The sequence below is a fragment of the Alternaria atra genome (genome assembly GCF_907166805.1).
Source record: "Alternaria atra isolate CS162 genome assembly, contig: 25, whole genome shotgun sequence".
In the NCBI taxonomy this organism is placed as follows: Eukaryota; Fungi; Ascomycota; class Dothideomycetes; order Pleosporales; family Pleosporaceae; genus Alternaria; species Alternaria atra.
This window is the reverse complement of record NW_025091323.1, coordinates 2822442-2836418: the sequence shown is the minus strand read 5'-3', so window position 1 is coordinate 2836418 and position 13977 is coordinate 2822442. Positions and strand designations below refer to the sequence as shown.

Here is a 13977-nt window from a genome sequence, read left to right as displayed (position 1 = left end):
CAAAGCGTTGTCAGAAGCACAAGGCGATCTTATTTGCATACTGTGAATATTCTGGCGTTCTGAAGTGGTTTCCACAGGCCTCCATTCCACCCTTCTTGACATGGATGTGGTTGCCTGAAGTTCAACTCAAACCCGAAACCCGTTCGATTGCGCTCAGGCCTGCCCGGTAACCTCTATAAACAATGCAGCACATCAACGAACGACTTCCTCCTATATCTTCCTTCCAATCTTTCTTTTATCTGGTCGCTGTACGCTTGCATCGCGTTTTGTCTATCGCATTCGGATATTTCGGCTACCCTTTCGATAACATTTCGTTCTTATTCTACACCTTGAATCAACGCTGTGTAAGGCGGAATAATAACATCAGCCAGTGAACATGAAAAGCAATGCAAAATTCACGCCGTCAGACCAATATCTTGTTGGTCCGAAACTCTTCACTCTTCTCGGCAGCCTGACGCTCGTCACATTCCTGGTCTGCCTAGACACATCCATCATGGGCACTGTACGTACAGCCTAAACCTCTAATACGAGACGCAATACTGACAGGATCAGGCAATACCACGTATCACATCTGAATTTCATTCACTTCCAGACGTGGGCTGGTATATCGGGGCATTTACGCTTGCGTCGTAGGTCTTTCCAAACCACTCGCTCATCTTCTTCCACGCCTCGAACATAAGAACACCGAACATCGGGCTGATTTCGCTACTAGCGCGACTCTGCAACCGCTTTCTGGAAAGCTCTACACGCACTTCAGCACCAAGGTAGGCAATGCGTTCTCTTTAGGTAGCGTCACACCGCTGATCGTCTGGCAGATTGTGTTTCTCACGTTTGTGTTTTTGTTCGAGCTTGGGTCTCTACTTTGCGGTGTGGCCAGCTCTTCAGCCGCTCTCATTGTAGGAAGAGTGGTTGCAGGTTTAGGAGCTTCTGGTATCGTGAATGGCGCTATGACGATGCTGGCGGGAGCCGTGCCGATGGAGAAGAGTCCCGGTACGTCTCTAGCTCCATGGATGTCAGAGGATAAGCGCTAACGAAAGGTGAAAGTGTACACTGGTATAGTCCTTGGGAGTACGCATGCTGGAGCTCAGAAGTAAATACGACCGGACGCTGACCAGATGATAGCTGCACAAATGGGCATTGTCGCTGGGCCGCTCATCGGAGGTGCTCTTACTGAGCACGCTACTTGGCGCTGGTGTACGTTGTCTTATGTTTTGTTTACATCTTCTGAAGCTGACGTTGGCTCGATCGCAGGCTTTTACATGAACCTACCCATTGGCGGTGTGGCAGCTGCGCTCATCGCTTTCGTTCCCGTTCCTGAGCGTATATCGAAATCGCGCTTCACCATATCCCTTATTCGAGAAGTCATCCCGGATCTCGATTTGTTCGGCTTTACACTCTTTGTCCCTTCATCCATTATGTTGCTTCTCGCTCTTCAGCTTGGCAGTGGTGGAACGTACGCTTGGAATTCCTCTACAGTCATTGGCCTGTGGTGTGGCGCAGGGGTATGCGCTGTTCTCTTTATATTTTGGGAGAATAGAATGGAAGACAAAGCTATGCTTCCCGGGAAGCTGCTTGGAAAGCGCGTTGTCTGGACAAGTTGTGTATATGCCAGCTGCATCATCACTTGTATGATGACAGCGAGTATTTGGATGCCAACATACTTCCAGGCCGTGAGAGGCAATGGTCCGACTGATAGTGGGGTCCACGTATTGCCCAGTATCTTGAGTCAGCTTGTTGTTGTCATCGGTACGGGTGCTGCAGGTACGTCTCCATATTTACTGGCGCATGATTACAGCAGCTCACTCTTGGTAGTATCGCGTATGGGGTACTATCTCCCTTGGGCACTCACCGGTGGTATCATCACCGCCGTCGGAAACGGTCTTGTGTCAACATTCACAGCATCTACAAGCACCGCGGTATGGATCGGGTATCAGATCGTTATGGGCGCTGGTCGAGGATGCGGCATGCAGATGGTAACTAATGACATTGCTCAAGTCATTACTACATCGCTGACATTTTAGGCAATCATCGCAGTACAAAATGCCGTCCCGCCTGCGCAATACCCCGTCGCTCTAGCCAGTCTCGTCTTCTTCCAGAATCTCAGCACGTCTATCGCTGTCGTTATCGCGAACACCATCTTCGCACAGACACTCACCTCCACTATCACACGCTACGTACCCTCAATATCGCCTCAAGCAGTGCTTGATGCTGGATCTGGTGCCAGTGCTGTGCGGGCACTCGTACCGCCTGAAGAATTGGATGGTATGCTAAGAGCGTATTCGCAGAGTCTGCGTAACGTTTTCTACTTCTTGGTGGGTATAGCATGCCTGGCTGTCTTTGCAAGCTTGGGTATGGGTCTAAAAGATATCAGGAAGAAAAGTGGCAAATCTGAAGGGGATGTGGTGATGGATGAGATATGTGAGGACGGCAAGAAATCGGAAGAACCTTGAAGTGGTTGAGCGTATGTCAATGGAATTTTAACTATGATTGGTGAGTACGCCAAGAGACGCTGGCGACGAAGGCCAAACATCCTAGTGGGGTTTTCTTAAGATTCTTCTATCCAACTGTGAAGACGTTCCCATATCTCGTCACTATTCTTCTCCATGAACATCATATGCCCATTGCCGTGGATACCAACTTTTCCGAGCTCGAGATGTGTAGCCTTGGAACAACCTGCCTGCTTGAGGAACTCAACTGTACAATAGTCGTATGGCGCGTGGTAGCTGGCTTCTGACGTGACAGTAAGAATCGGTAACGGCGCAAGATTAGGAAGTTGCCTTGGTGCCGGATCTACTGCTTGCAACACACAAGGAACGGTCGAGTTGTCGCTTGTTAGGTTCGCAGGTTGGTACACCTGACGTACAAACTCGAGCACAGGGTCAGTCACCGGTGGTGAATAATTCATCGGTATATCTGTCAAACCCCACTTTCGCGCGGATGCAGACCCGAAAACGGCTTCCTGGAATGGGGGGCCAGTCGGTTCTATCAAAATAAGGCCCTTCGTGAGATGGGGCCGAGCATCGGCTATCAGCAACGGCATGAGTCCTCCTTGACTGTGACCGATCAACCAAGTCGGAGTCCCGATCAGATCCAAAAGCTGTGCTCCTGCCGACTGCACAGTACTTTGCTGGTAGGTGGCATTGGAGATGAACTGGACATTCGAGGAATAAAAAGCGTCGAAAGTTGGATCGCCCATAATGCCCGTTCCCGGCCATTGAGTGTGAAGTGTGGATTGAGGCCAGAGGCGATATTGCTGTGGAGCAGTGAAGCGTTGTTGGATAAGCTCAGCAGAGTAAGTCGACGGTGCATCAGCGCCTGCCCTAGGTGCCCATGCAGAGCGGCCACGGAAGGTTTGATCCACAATGTAGACTGTATGACCGGCCGCTAGAAAGTGTGAAGTCCATGACATACCTCCGTCCGGCTTAACGAGAAAGTTTGTTCCGGTCTGACCTTGTCCATGGATCAGAACTAAACGCGGGTGTACCAAGTCAGTGCATGTCTCACATGCAGTCCGTACGGGGACACCTACTGATTGGATCCTTCACATCTTGTTCGGTTAAAGCAGGCGATAGCTTTTCGACGTACATTTGGTCCTTGAATATGTGACCGCCCTTGCCATCGTCGCTGTATCCACCGCCGACATAGAAGTATGTCCGGACTGCCGGGACTTCAGACTGGGCAGGCCGCTCATTTTGCGCTGACGCCAAGCAGGTGAGCAGCGTCAGATGTCGTAGAAGCTTCATAGCTGACGGATCACGTGAAACCTGTACCAAAGGGTGAAGATGAGGCGAGGAGATGGTGTCGAGGTAGACCGCTGCGTTGTCGTCCTATGAGGCCAGCATATCCAGCAGAAAATCACTGCTGCGTGCCTCCAGTTCGTCACACCGCCTGAGATGAGGATCTGCGGAAACGGCTGATCGAACTGGGCTTCGTCCTTCCTGCAGGGGTTTCATGCGGCTACGATCCTCCTGTATGTACATTTGTTCAGTTCTTCGCATGGCACTGTACAAGGCGAGGGTTCACTCATGCCCGATTACTTGATTGTGATATAATTTGTCTGAGGCGCTTCAAGTCTGCCACTGCCCAAACGTGGAAGCGGCCTTCATCAGTTACCGCTGTTGTGGGTTCAGAGATACCGGCATGGGCCGGAAGATTATTGTTGGTCTTGGCTGCGGGCCCCATAATCCCGAGGTTGTCCCCGCCCGCCTCAAGGATTCGACTGTCTAACCTTGACAGGTAAAGTACTAAACTGATAGAACGGAGGTTTGACCCGCATGAGTATTGTACCGCTCCACAGGATGAACTTGCAAGAGTCTGATTTGACTTGATACTCTAAAATTATGGAGACTGTCTTATTCGGTTTGAAGCATTCGCCCGACTCTGATCCGCCTCCTCATACGATACTAAGACGGTTTTCTTTGTTGTTCCGTCTTCACTTTGAGAGTCTTGGAAGGATATGCCAGATGTTATGCTGGTCTGGCGATGGGGCTGAAGCATCAGCTCTTCATCATCTTTCGGCGCGTCCGACGCTCTCCCAGGCTGCCTACCGGCGCTACCTATGGTTCGTATCGTGGACGAGGCGCCTGTGCCTGCACCTGCGCGCCGTACCGATCTTTGAGATTTTTGTTGTGAGCGTTGTCGCCAGAGGTTGAGCGATCCGTACAATACAGGCGCATTCACTACTATCGCAGCAGCAAGCAGTTCAGTGCTTGCCCATGTTGACCGGTTTGCTTGCACAGCTGCGTGCATCGCGTTGATGGGGAGCCGAATTATCGTGATTGCGATGATGAAAACTCCAAGCGTACACAGACAATAAAGACGCAACTTAGTGCGCCATGATGTTCGCAACGAAGATAGCATCGGGAGCGGGAGGGCAAGTAACATAAAGTCAGTAATCTAGGGACGAGCTGAAGTCAGCCTGACCGCACTCAGTAGAGTATGCACTTTGAAGCAGCGAAACAGAACTCACGATGTTAAGAATGCCTAGTACAAGCAGTTGAACCTGTGCCTGAACACATCGTCCTAGGGACTGGTCAGAATATGTCCGCACAGATAATGACACCTTCAACACGAACCGGGAGCTGGAACCACCTGCCAGTACAGATGGAAAGGGTTGCATTCAGTGAAGCCAACGATCTGCGCAGCAACCCAGGTTGCGGCGAAGATCATGCCGTAAGACCAGGATATGTATTGCTTCCATCGTTCGCTTGGATGAATATGGTGTAAAAAGAAGTTAAGTAGAGCTGTCTTTTGTAGCCACAGGCTGTTTATGCTGTCAGCGTACGTCGTCATCGTTCAGTGCTACTTACTGAGTGTTATAGATCGGACGATTGGTGATAGCCAACTTGCTGCCTATTGTCCTCCGATATATCTCAGTGGACGTGAAGTTTGTTTTGGCCCGGACCGCTGTGGGCATATTGTTCGTTCCCCATGTAAGGACAACGTGAATAACACCACCGCGTGTGGCTACGCATAGCATTGCACCCAAAGTACAATAATCTCCAACGTCAAACTTGCCGAACACAATTCTTCGACAGACAAGGCGCGAGATCATGGTTACCATGGCGAGCGCGGTGAACAGATGATGGATAAGTAGGGTTTGCTCCATCTCGCATGAATAGGATGCCTTGTCATAACCTGCAGGTGCGCCCGCGATATGTCGAAACTGGCCAAGAATTTGGTTGGAAAGACGAACCTACATGTTTGCGGCTGTTCCGTGTGCGTGCACAGGAGACGAATGGCCCGGCAAGTTGAAATGACAAACCATGGGAATCACAGTTTCGGGTATGACCGAGGGACGCCGGATGCACTTGCTGCCCAGGTGTTAACGCACTGACGCGACTGCCCTTGCCCCTGCTGTGATGGCGCGTCGACCAACGGATCTTCCGCTAATCGGGTGATCGCGGACAAGGTGTAGTTCTTCAATGATATCGCGGTTACCTGAATGGTGAGTAGGTATTGTCCCAGGCTATGTGCAATGGAAAAGAAAGCCCCAATCAAAACCGTCGCTTCGGCTGCTACGTGGCAAGGATATGAGAACGAGGAGAGGGGATGCTAAACAATTGTGTTAGAGAATATAAACCACTTACTAATTGACATCGTGTTCCTTCGCGATTGGGCTTATGTCGGTTTTGATGTACGTGCCATTTCTTCTTGTCCACGATCATTCTTACCCGCATCTGTCTATCCATCCCAAATCTTACAGGCAGCCCTACCTTCTTTCCTAGTGCTGAGCCCGACTAATCTAGATATGACTTGATCGACAATTCGAAAGCCTCTTGCGTTCAAGATGTGCGCTTGTGTATACTGGAGAAACTCGTAGGCGCTGAGCAACATCTCCTATAATAGTCTGTGGGTATTGAAAGATCAGCCAAGACCAGCCATGATCGCCACTTCAGTGTAAGCAATATCGACCCGAGAAACAGGGGTCAGTCAGTATCAAGGGCCACGATCTTCGATCTCCCAAGAATTTGCTATTCAGAGTCTCCGCGATCCCTGTGCATGCGGCTGTACTTCTACTTGCATGATAGCAAATCTCCCATCTTTACCCGTCTCTGGATCGAATCCGTTATAAACCGCCTGTTGTTCCTCACTCCCAACCCTTGTCAAGCCTTCCACGCTTCCCATACTCTTCAACGACGTGTTCCTAACCAACTCGAAATTGTCTCGGCTATCATCGGCAAGGCGTTCGTGGTGCGTAACGCGCACTTCGTTTGTGACATAGATGTTCCAGTTTGCGATGACGGTAGGCCAGAAGATGGGCATAGAGGCGCACATTATAGCGAAATCGACCTCGAGACAGGAAATTATAAGGACCTCGGGGTACCACCACGTAAAATCGAAACTTTGCGTCACGCTTTGACTGTGCTTGAAGGTGCTCCAAAGACGGAGGATCGCCATGAGTACGACGCTAAGCATGTCAGCAATGGTCAAGCGATTCGACAATCATGACCTACATCGAACCGAGAGCGAACAACGCAGTCATAGCGAGGACCTGCTTCCGTCTCAGATCTTTTCTGAAATACTCCGTGAGCGGTACCAGAAAGATCGCAATGTCAAACAGCATATTCGTCCCAGCGAACGCAAGGACCGAATATCTCGCCTCGTTGACCGTACGATACCCGAAGCCGTAGCATTTGGCGCCATTTGTCCTGTCCCAAAAACCCGAGACAGGGAAGCATGGCACCCAAGCCATGAATGAGAAAATGAGGCCCCATGTTACGACTAACGCAAGGAGGACGATACAGACTGTACGACGGATGCCTTGCTGAAACATTCTCAGGTACTGTAATAGTAGCGAGATCTTGATGAATGCGGTTGTTGTGTGATATGCGGCATTGGTGATATAGAGCCAGATCATGGTCGGTTGTAATATCTCGAAGACTTCTATAAGATGGTGGCCCAAGCCATATCTAGTACCTACGCGAAGAGTTAGATACGATCACGACGGGGTCAAGGGCGCAAAGCTTACCGTAGAGGAATGTTACAAGAGCTACCAAGTTAAAAACAGCCGCCAGAACTACAAAGAGATCGTCGAGGCCAGGTTCGCGAACAACTCGCAAACGTGTGTGAAGACGAAAGGCAACCACGATCCAGCATAACACCTGTACTTGTGAGCTTCCGAAATGTTCGACTTTCAGGTTGGACATACGTGGAATGGTATTGTAACGCCGAACATGGTTCCTTTCTGATTCGCCAGTGGCATAGGCTCATTCGGGTCTGGAGGAGTTTTGATCATCTCACCGATGATGGTGATGAACTCGTCGGCCATTGCGACCAAGTGCGTATGCTACGCTTCGTTCAGATATCTGGGCGGCACTGTCAAAGTCTCCCAGCGTATGGAGACATGAAAACTTCAAGTCGCGGTATGAAGAACTGCGACCTGCGCATCAAGTCATGTCCCTGAGGGACGCTGTACCCTATATTCCCAGGTGCCAGGAACGGCATTGCGCAAGCTGATCTTTCAGCAGGCTTTGCTGGTTATGCGGGATGAATCGCGCGCCGTTTGGGGATGATGGCGGCCCCTTCTTTGCCGAAATCTAGGCTTTCTGGAAATTCGAAGAGAATGCACCCGCCTCAGTGGACTGAAGAACGGGGATCTTTTTCGAATGCGGCTGCGACGCCGTTCGGACGGGAGCGATTCTCACGATCCAAGACTAGGGTGGCATGTCATCAGGACTAGACCACGGCGATGGTGCGACACGCGAGTCACCGTTATTCGTGAACAGTAGGAGCTGAAAACTCGATGGGTAACAAAGTTACTTCTTACAAAGTTCTTTTCAGATTTTCTGTTTCTGAAAAGAAACCTCTAAGTGAGCTGATGTACTGGGTGGGTGTTGTGGGCGACAACATCCTCCCTAACTCTCCAGGGATTCCAGTAGGTACCGCCGAGGCGTTTGGTCATGGCGCATTGCCAACTCTTTCGTATTTCATCTTAGTGCATGACACATCGTGCATCCTTGGATGTAGATCCAGATCGCCCAGAGCGGTGTCCACATTCGAGATAACACCGACGGTAGGAAACAAGCAACCGTAGTAGGTGTGACGAAGGATATGCCCGTCAGATGTTGAATCGATGAGCCCTTTGCGCAACATAAGGGCCTCACCACGTAGGGTTTTCAGTGTGCGCAAAGGGATAGCACCATGGCCCGATGCAAGTTTAAAAATTACAACGATCGGTTCGTTTCTTTCCTAGAACATTAGGGTATATAATGATAGAAGGGGAGAGCTTTATAGACAGGTCAGTCGAGCTGATGAAACTGCAATCACATGCGATCGCGCTTACGCCGCGACGAGGCGCCTACGTCAGGTCCATAAGCGAGGCAAAGAAAATAGCGATTGACTTTTGTTTCAACAACAGTAACAAGGTACGAAAGTGTGAGGCGAGTGAAACATGTTCAGATTGCGGGACACGACGCCCATTCGACATGGCTAAAAATCATAAACTCTATCAACTTGGTACTCCCATGCCTTTTACCCGCCCAACGCCCGTAGATGCACTAAGATCCAACGCCAGAACCGATGCGACATAGATATCATGAGTCTTGAAGCTTAGTCTTCCATCTTCATCTCCTCGAAGTCATCCAGCAGCTGCTCCATCGGGATCTGCAAGCCCTCATCTTCGTCATCACCAAGACTGCTCTCGGTCTCCATAGCATCTGCATCGCGTTGCTTCTGTTCCTGTTGCGCCTTGTATAGTGCCATAGTGGCGCGTAGGTCCTGGTCCTCCTCAACGTCCTGCAAGAACATCTCAAAGTCGCGCTCCATCTTCTCTTGATCTTGCTTGCGGGGCAGCATCTCGCCCTCCTCCCTGTTCATACGCTTGACGCGCCAGTTGCGCTTGTTCTTGTTCTTCTTGGAGCGCTGGTAGTACTTCTTGACGAGCATGACGTCAGGAATGGCGGATGCGTACTTATTGTTCGATTCGAGGACGTCAAAAAGCTCGTTGTTGAAGTTTGTGTTGGCCAGCAAGTAGCCCATTACCGAGTCGCCAACGTGTAGAATGCCACCGAGGTGTGTGCGGCAGTAGTATGTTGTGTCGTTGACACCCATGTCGGAGGCGCGGGCAACAGTCGCTTCGGCGAGGAAGTGGCGCCCGACTTGCTTGCCTAGAGGCTCGATGTCCAGAACAATGAACTCGGTCAATTCTTGGACATCAGCGAGGGGTCGGAAAGGTGTGCGCCAGTAGATGTCGGTCGCGACATCGGCTGTCTGGAGCGTGGAAGGGTCAAGTAGTTGTAGTGAGGTACCGATGCGCGTGCAGAGTGTGAGGGGTGAGACGTTGCCGAGCTTCTTTGCGAGTGGAATAGGAAGGACTACAAGGTCGTCTTTGCAAATGGGTACAATTTCGACCGAGAAGGAGAATTTGTAGTTCTTTGTCGAGGTGTGGATATCGTGTGAGATGAGTTCTTCGGATCGCTTGATGTTGACCGGGATGACGGCTTTCAGGAAGTCGCAGAAAGCTACAGCATGATTCCTCTGGGCGAAGAAGAAGTCGATACCGTCGTGTACTTCCTTGATGTTGATCGTGTCCTTGTGTGCGCCATGCTTCAGAATCAACTGCTCCAAGTACAGGAACGTCCTCTTGTGCGGCACCTTCTGTCGGACTTGGACAGAAGCCCTCCATGTGTTGTGGGTGTAACTCTTCGCGCAGTCTGGGCATTGGTTGTAGTTTTGCGTGAATTCCACCTCGAAGCTCTGCTGCATGATAGCGCCCTCGTTGATCTCCGACTGCACCGTAATCTTGACCTTTATCCTCCTGCTATGCGGCTCCGTCCAAATGAAGCTGGCGTCGATGATGCGCAGCTTGTTGAGTCCGCGCAGTTTTCGTAGGCATAGAGCGAGCAGTTCGCGCGATTCGGGATGGGCGACGACCCAGGTGGTAGGAGGAGAGAGCCATCGGTCGCAGTCGCGGCACATGAGCAGAATCGCTTCGCGCTGAATGCCTCCGGTGACATCCGTCTTCAGTTTGATACAGTCGTAGCAGAAGGCACCGGACAGTGTGCCGTCAACAGGCGCGCCACAGTCTGCGCAGAGAATGGTAGCCGCATTCTTGGGCTCGGGCGCAAAAGAGCGCTGAGCATCCATCGTGACGCCCTCCATGTGTGCGGTATCTGTTCGACGTAGGTGGTTTCGGTGGGTGGGGTTCTTTCAGCGACCAGAGAGGCAGAAAGGCAATATATAAGGCGAAAAACTAGTAGTCGAGTGTGAGTCGTAGGGTGAGGCAAGTCTGCTTTGAAATTGTCCCCCGCAGCGGCAAGCGCGAGGGGCAAAAAATGTTTATTTGGCTGCGCTATCTTATCAGTTGTCACGTGTGTCTGCTGTCACCGCGTCGCCGCCTGCATCAGGAATTTAGAACGACAGCACATCAAGGAGTATCCGATTTACGCATCGTTGATAACTTCTCATCTCTATATGATGTATGAGATGATTGTCTCACCGCTTTCGCTTTAGATTCTTCTTGGATTTCTTCCGCTCTTCCTCCTGCCAATAACCCAGCACAACATTCGCGACTCGCAGCAGCTCGCCCCTCTGCAAGCCTAGGACCTCTGCCAGTTCTTGCATGAACTCCAAATAGGACGCGGTCTTCTTCGAGAATCCATTCTGGATGTCCGTCAGAGTAACCAGTTCCAGTTGCCATACAGCGTGAGCCTCTGGGTTGTCTTCACATGTGCCGTAACCGTTACGATCTTTGAGACGACGCTTGAAATAGCTGTTCTCCTTTCGGTCTAGCCATTCTCGAGGTATGGCGCTGATCCACATCGAATGGGCCCTGATGTCGATGTCAATGCGACAGGTTTCGACAATGAACCGTCCGCTGCCGTCTCGAAGGGGGAAGTACGTTATGTCGGTCTTGGGTTCTCGACCCCAAACGCTGTCGACGAGGATTGACCGGTTGCTCGGTAGACCTCCCCTATAACCGTCTGTAGGGAAGACAAGGTTCTCGATACCGCCCATGAAGCCACCACGAACTTCCCGGAATGGATCATTGTAGGATAGGAAGTCCCTAGTGCTGGGATGATCGATGACATTGTACGAATTAGTGTTATTGACGTTAACGAGAAACCGTGAGTCACCCGCTGCGGCGTAGCAATAGGAATATGTGCTAGCCTCTGACTTCCAGATTGTGTCGACAGGCACTTCGATCGCGTAATAGTAAGCTACGGGGTCGATGATGACACATCTATCTGGGCAGCAGATCATGACTATGCAATGATACTGACGCGCGCTGGTCGGCCGCTGAAACCAACAGTCAGTTGCAAGCTTCACTCGCCTTGCCCAACTTGATAGACCTTTTGCTCTCAGAGACGTGCGAAGAGCTTGAGCGCATTCATTAGCCATATGAAAGCAGTTCTGGAACAATTGGACTGTTGATGGCGTGAATGCTTCGCTAGCCTCTCTACCTGTCTTGAACTGATGTAAATGTTCCCAGGTGTGGAAGTTCGAATATGATACGTTGAGTCGATTCCTAATCGTAATGTCATCTGCCGTCTTCAGCATATAATTGTACACGTTTTTAAGGTTTCCGTTCTTTTGTCTAAGGAGATACTCTGGCAGGACAGACTCTGGATAGGTCTTTGGATCAAGTTTCTGTTGAAGCTCGGACGCGATGAGCTTTGGGTGATCTGATTCTGGTGGGAACGAATCCATTACGTGGAGTAGAATGGCTCACGAGAGCGCTTCGTGAGCTGAACAACGGAGATAGATGACAGGGTCCTTGGCCGCGAGTTGAGGTGGTGCTGAATTGAGTAACGTGAAGAGAAGAACTTGCTCTTTCATAGTGACGGAATGCATTGTAGATCCTGCTAGTGTGTCGTGAAAGTATGAAACTGATGTCAAAAATGTCTTACACTTTGGATGAACTGTTACCTAGGTAGTGAATTAGAGGATCAAGGACTCCATCACCTCGTAGATACCGCACTCCAGTTTTCTGTGATTTGTTGTTGTATCCTCGCTATGGGATAGGGAATTTAGCCACTTAATCAGGCGGAGCTTTGATGAAGGATGTAACCCGTCTTGTTGTCGCGATCCTGTAGACATGATTTCCTACCGTGAACACAATGCTGGTGTAGTGAAAGGCGATCCATGTGATCGGGTAGTCCATCAGACGCTAGCAGGGATCTTCAATGGTCGGTACAGCAAAATACCGATGTCATTCTAAAAGTTATGCTGCGCAACGCCATCCCACCATCTGTGCCTACTTTGTCACTCAGCATGTCTTTCCCCAGGGTTGCCTCGTCGAGGTTTATCTGTAATGCTTGTCGCAGCGCGCATACGCGACAATTCGGGCCAGTACCTAGGCCCCATGGTGCATCACTGCGCACCTCGCTTTCGACATTCTCACAATGCGCCTTCAGTACAAGTGCGATTCGAAGGTTAGATAGGAATGATCCTTTGGCGGAAGACCCCGAGTTTGCTTTCCTTGAAGACAGTTCAAAGCCGGTTCCTGCGGATCCTGTGTCGCAAGAAGCCACGACAGACCCTCTGGGAGACTCAAATGAAGCCGCGCCAGAAGTCGCTACCAAAGCCACGCCATCTGTAACGCCAGTGTCGCCTCAACAAGACAACGCAGTCCCATGGTACTTAAGACAACAGTCTTCAATCCAATCGCCCGCATTAAACCCCGCCGAAATACCGGATCTTCCACCGAATCCGCCACCGCTCCTCAAAACGCTTCTCGATTATGTCTCGATCACGGCTGGTCTGGACGACTTGCAATTGCTCGACCTGCGAAACCTCGACCCTCCGCCTGCGCTCGGCCCCAAGCTGATCATGATTATCGCGACAGCGCGCTCTGAAAAGCATCTTCACGTAGCGGCCGATCGGTTTTGCCGATACCTTCGACGCGAACACGGCTTGAAGGCGAACGCAGCTGGTCTGTTGGGTCGCAACGAGCTCAAGATTAAGCTGAGGCGGAAGGCGAAGCGCATGAGAATGTTAGCAAACGTCGGTGGTGCCGCGCCGGAGGGGAATATTGATGACGGCATACGGACAGGCTGGATCTGTTGTACCCTTGGAAAACTGGAAGCACATCCCGACGACACGCACATGCCAGGTGCTGATGTGGAACAGTTTGTAGGATTCAGAGACATCAAGCCGGGCGTGAACGTGGTTGTGCAAATGTTTACGGAAGAGAAGAGAGCGGAGACAGATCTAGAGACACTGTGGGGTGGAGTGCTAAGAACACACCAAAGGAAGGACAAGAGCGCCGACGAAGCGCTGAAGGAACTGGAGCAAGACATCGAGGATCTGGAAGAGGACGCGGAAGACCTTGAATACCAAGCACGAGAGTCGCCGCAAGCAGTCAACAAGCCGCCCACCGAGTCTAGCAAACCTGCCAGCCCTCCAACACCCACGCAACAGATGCACCGTCCCCGCCCCACTCCAAGCGACTTCTTCCCGCCCGCTCCCACCTCAGAGGGTAGGAGGCAGATGCGCCGATTACATACAGTTGGCCTCAGATAAACCTTTTAGACA

General features: G+C 51.0%; 6 protein-coding genes across 6 annotated transcripts; 2 read left to right on the top strand and 4 right to left on the bottom strand.

Moving 5' to 3' along the window:
• Positions 1-376: 376 nt before the first annotated feature.
• On the top strand, positions 377-2450 carry ALTATR162_LOCUS5994 (uncharacterized protein; the record flags this gene model as incomplete). The annotated part of the gene is made up of 7 exons (XM_043313614.1): positions 377-502; positions 553-629; positions 713-990; positions 1045-1068; positions 1123-1761; positions 1813-1973; positions 2022-2450. The coding sequence occupies 7 exons, from the start codon at positions 377-379 to the stop codon at positions 2448-2450; spliced, it is 1734 nt and encodes a 577-aa protein (XP_043169549.1).
• Positions 2451-2545: 95 nt separating this feature from the next.
• Positions 2546-3743, bottom strand: ALTATR162_LOCUS5993 (uncharacterized protein; the record flags this gene model as incomplete). The annotated part of the gene is made up of 2 exons (XM_043313613.1): positions 2546-3468; positions 3530-3743. The coding sequence occupies 2 exons, from the start codon at positions 3741-3743 to the stop codon at positions 2546-2548; spliced, it is 1137 nt and encodes a 378-aa protein (XP_043169548.1).
• Positions 3744-6477: 2734 nt separating this feature from the next.
• On the bottom strand, positions 6478-7771 carry ALTATR162_LOCUS5992 (uncharacterized protein; the record flags this gene model as incomplete). Its single annotated transcript, XM_043313612.1, has 4 exons — positions 6478-6910; positions 6957-7419; positions 7472-7604; positions 7652-7771. 4 exons carry the CDS (start codon positions 7769-7771, stop codon positions 6478-6480), a joined length of 1149 nt encoding a protein of 382 aa, XP_043169547.1.
• Positions 7772-9051: 1280 nt separating this feature from the next.
• ALTATR162_LOCUS5991 (uncharacterized protein) lies at positions 9052-10602 on the bottom strand (the record flags this gene model as incomplete). The annotated part of the gene is made up of 1 exon (XM_043313611.1): positions 9052-10602. The coding sequence occupies one exon, from the start codon at positions 10600-10602 to the stop codon at positions 9052-9054; it is 1551 nt and encodes a 516-aa protein (XP_043169546.1).
• Positions 10603-10935: 333 nt separating this feature from the next.
• On the bottom strand, positions 10936-12150 carry ALTATR162_LOCUS5990 (uncharacterized protein; the record flags this gene model as incomplete). Its single annotated transcript, XM_043313610.1, has 1 exon — positions 10936-12150. One exon carries the CDS (start codon positions 12148-12150, stop codon positions 10936-10938), a length of 1215 nt encoding a protein of 404 aa, XP_043169545.1.
• Positions 12151-12666: 516 nt separating this feature from the next.
• Positions 12667-13965, top strand: ALTATR162_LOCUS5989 (uncharacterized protein; the record flags this gene model as incomplete). The annotated part of the gene is made up of 1 exon (XM_043313609.1): positions 12667-13965. One exon carries the CDS (start codon positions 12667-12669, stop codon positions 13963-13965), a length of 1299 nt encoding a protein of 432 aa, XP_043169544.1.
• Positions 13966-13977: the final 12 nt, after the last annotated feature.